Genomic DNA, 3,547 nt, shown 5'->3' with positions numbered 1-3,547 from the left:
GGGGGGGACCACCCCATGGCACCCCAATGTCTCCTTGACCCCACGTACCTGTTCACCTGTGCTGCGGGGAGACCCCTCCCTGTGCTGTCACCTATGGGGAGAGGGGACACTGCAGAGCCACTGCAACCCCCAAAGACCCCCAAATATCCCTGGGACTTCCCCATGCCCCCAGGACCCCCCAGCCCAGACTCACCCGCCGCCAGCGTCCCCTCGGGGTCCGTGTCACTCGGGGCTGGGGTCAGGGATGCCACGTGTCCTGCAGAGGGACAGGGACAGGCAGCGTTAGGGGATGCAGAGCCATGGGGACCCCAAAGCTGTGGAGTGGCTCAGTAGGGTTGGGATGTCCCCCGGGATGTCCCCAGGGTCTGGCTCGTCCCCACGGTGACACTCACGTGACGACTGTCGCCTGACGGTGCCCTGCAAGACAAGGGGACAGGGGTCAGATGGCCCCGGCGGTCCCGGGGGGGTCCCACGGCCTCCCCCAGCTCACCCCAATTCCGGGGGGAAGGATGAGGTTCCCCACGGTGGCCTTGAGCTGCTCCACGGAGGCCTCGGCGTTGCCGGGTCCCTCCCGGGGCTGCACCGGTTTGATGTGGACGTAAAACTTGCGCGGTTCGTCCTCGTCGTAGTCGGAGTCGCTGGAGGAGCAGCCGGGATTCTCCGCCTCGGCTGAGCCCCCCCCCGTCAAGGCAATTCCCGGTGCTTGGAATTCCAAAAAATCCCCCCCCCCTCCCTGCCCCAGCTCAAGGATACTGCGGGCGATGTCGGGGCGCACCGTGAATCCGTCCTCGTCCACCTCCGGGCAGCCCTGCGGGACACACCCGGACAGGCTCTGGCTTCCCAGCATGGGAATGACCACAGCATTCCCAGGGCTGGCACTGGGATACTCACCAGCATTCCCAAGGCTGGCACTGGGATACTCACCACGTCGTTATCGGGGGATTCCCTGGGGAGTGACGGGGGAAGCGTTAGATGCTGAAGGGGGATGTGGGATGCAGGGATGTGGCAATTCAGGGATGCAGGATGCAGCATTTGGGAGTGCAGGGATGCTGGGATGTACAGCTCGGGGGTGTGGAGATACAGAGATGCGGGGATGTGGGAATTCAGGGGTGTGGGAATGCAGGGATGCAGGCGTGCAGGGACACGGGAATTTCAGATGCAGGGATGTAAGGATGCAGAAATTCAGGGATGCAGGACGTGGGATGCAACAATGCAGGGATGCAGGAACGTAGGCACATGAGGACACTGGGATGCAGTTATACGAGGACACTGGGATGTGGGATGCGAGGACACCGGGATGTGGGATGTGAGGACACCGGGATGTGGGGTGCAGGATCTTACACAGCATCACGCTCCCTCTCCTTACGGCTCAGCCCGGGGATCCGGAAAGCTTTACTCCGGCTCCTCTTGGGTCCTGGGAAAGGTGTGGGGGGGGGAGGACAGAGTGAGGAACAGCCCCCCCACCCCCCAGAATTCCCAGCTGGATGCAGACGTACTTGCCTTCCTGCGCTGGAGCCAGTCGGTACTCGTCGAAATCCAGCGCTCCTGCCATGGATCAGGGATCAGCCCAGGATCATGGATCCATCCCGGCACAGGGGGGGGATCCCCCCTCCTCACCTGGCCGCTCTCTCCCCGTTCCCTTGCTCTCCGCAAACCTCCGGAGCAGCATCTCGGTGCCGATGTTCTCCACGTTTTGCTTGAATTCCTCGTGGACCTGGGAAAAAAAAGAAAGGGGGGGGACACAAATGAGACACAGAGGAAAAGGGGGGAACAGGGGGGGGGGGTCACCCAGCTGGGACCCACCTGCCCGATCTGGACGTGCGTGTCCTCCACGGAGTGGGAGTAGGAGCCGATGAGACCCTTCATGTGGCGGAGATGGGCTTCTTCCACCTCCTGGAAGCGCTGGAGCGGGAAAGGGGGAGAGGTCAGGAAGGGTGGGATGTCCCCAGGGATCAGCAGGTGGGCAGGGAAGGGGGTTTGGGAAGGGTGGGACATCCCCAGGGGTTGGTGGGCGGACACAGAGGGAAGTTTGGGAAGGGTGGGATGTCCCCAGGGCTTGGCAAGGCCAGGGTGGCACGTTCCCAAGGGACAGCATCCCCTGGGAAGGGTGGTCAGGAAGGGGGGAATATCTCCAAGGAATGGCGTACAGTCAGGGTGGCATCACCAGGGAAAGGGGCTTGGACAGGGTGGCACATCTCCAGGGGACAATATCCCAAGGGAAGGGTATTCCCAGGGGTTGGCATCACCAAGGAGTGAGGCTCTGCCAGGCTGCCACACCCCCAAGGGCCAACACCCTCAGAAAACTGGGATCATCCAAAGCGGCACTTCCAGAGGGAGTGGGGCTCATCCAGGGTGGCACATCCCCATGGAAGGATGCTCTGCCAAGCTGGATCATCCTGCTCCCTGCCTCTACTTCACCAGGAGTCTGAGGAGTGCCTTGGGCCCCCAGTTCCTGCATCCCACCCCTTCCCATCCTCCAGCAGTGATCCCATTTCCACCCCAGCAGTGCCCACCACAGGCAGATCCCAGCAGTGCCCCCCATTCCCACCCCAGCAGTGCCCCCATTCCCACCCCAGCAGTGCCCCCATTCCCACCCCAGCAGTGCCCCCATTCCCAGCCCAGCAGTGCCCACCATGGCCGAGTCCAGCATCCTCTGCTCAAAGTCAGCCCGGGCCGCGTTGTACTTGTCGACCGCCCTGCGCAGAGCCTCACCCGCCTTCCGGGACTTGAGCTCCGCCTGTGGCACCCCCGGGGGGACAGGGGACATCCACGAGGACAGGGGACATCCATGGGAATGACAGGGATCGTCAGAGAGCGGACAAGGACCATCCCAGGGGGACAGGGACCATCCAAGGGAGTGACAGGGACCATCAGAGAGGGGACAGGGACCACGGGGGAAGGGACAAGGACCACCAGGGAAGGGACAGAAATTATCCCAGGGGGACTGGGAACATCAAGGATGGGACAGGGACCATCCCAGGAGGACAGGGATCATCAGGAAGGGGACAGGGATCATCCACAGGAATGACAGGGATCATCAGAGAGGGGACAGGGACCACTGAGGGGGGACAGGATCCACCTGGGGAGGAAAAGGGACCATCAGGAAGGGGACAGGGACCACCCGGGCGGGACAGGAACCACTGAGGGTTGACACAGAGACCACCAGGAGGGGGACAAGAACCACAGGGAAGGGGACAGGGACCACTGTGGGGGGACCAGGACCATCCCCAAGGAAGACAGGGGCCATTTAGGGGGGGTCAGGCACTATCAAGGCAGGGACAGGAGCTACCAGCAGGGGTCAGGGACCCCAGGGAGGGGGTCAGGGACTCTCTGGGAGGGGGACAGGGACACCTGGGAGAGGGGGGGGTGTCTCACCTTGTCGATCTCCTTCTGGCTGGTGCCCTCCTTGCGCAGCCGCTCGTACTCCTGGCACTTGCTGTGGTAGCTCTCCTTGGACTTGGGCAGCAGCTGGGCCACCCCATGCAGGAGCTGCACGGCCTCCAGCGTCCCCGACACCTCCTCCTTGGACTGCGGGGGGCACGGCGGG

The 3,547-nt window shown here is 63.3% G+C and overlaps 1 protein-coding gene across 1 annotated transcript in view; it reads right to left on the bottom strand.

Annotated features, from left to right (window-relative positions):
• Positions 1-22: 22 nt before the first annotated feature.
• LOC113941242 (F-BAR domain only protein 1-like) overlaps positions 23-3,547 on the bottom strand; it is a gene marked incomplete at its 3' end in the record, with an annotated part of 5,762 nt that continues 2,237 nt past the window's right edge. The window contains exons 6-17 of the mRNA XM_027632400.1: positions 3,376-3,528; positions 2,633-2,737; positions 1,804-1,902; positions 1,618-1,714; positions 1,501-1,545; positions 1,342-1,414; positions 925-946; positions 754-808; positions 491-669; positions 393-417; positions 194-256; positions 23-91 (exon numbers count right to left, since the gene is read on the bottom strand). Of these exons, the coding sequence (XP_027488201.1) occupies positions 23-91; positions 194-256; positions 393-417; positions 491-669; positions 754-808; positions 925-946; positions 1,342-1,414; positions 1,501-1,545; positions 1,618-1,714; positions 1,804-1,902; positions 2,633-2,737; positions 3,376-3,528 (985 nt within the window). The remainder of the gene's footprint in view (positions 92-193; positions 257-392; positions 418-490; positions 670-753; positions 809-924; positions 947-1,341; positions 1,415-1,500; positions 1,546-1,617; positions 1,715-1,803; positions 1,903-2,632; positions 2,738-3,375; positions 3,529-3,547) is intronic.

This window comes from Corapipo altera, unplaced genomic scaffold, assembly GCF_003945725.1.
Source record: "Corapipo altera isolate COAL_440 unplaced genomic scaffold, ASM394572v1 60031, whole genome shotgun sequence".
NCBI lineage: Eukaryota > Metazoa > Chordata > Aves > Passeriformes > Pipridae > Corapipo > Corapipo altera.
The sequence above is the reverse complement of the archived record's forward strand: the minus strand, read 5'-3'. Positions and strand labels throughout refer to the sequence as shown.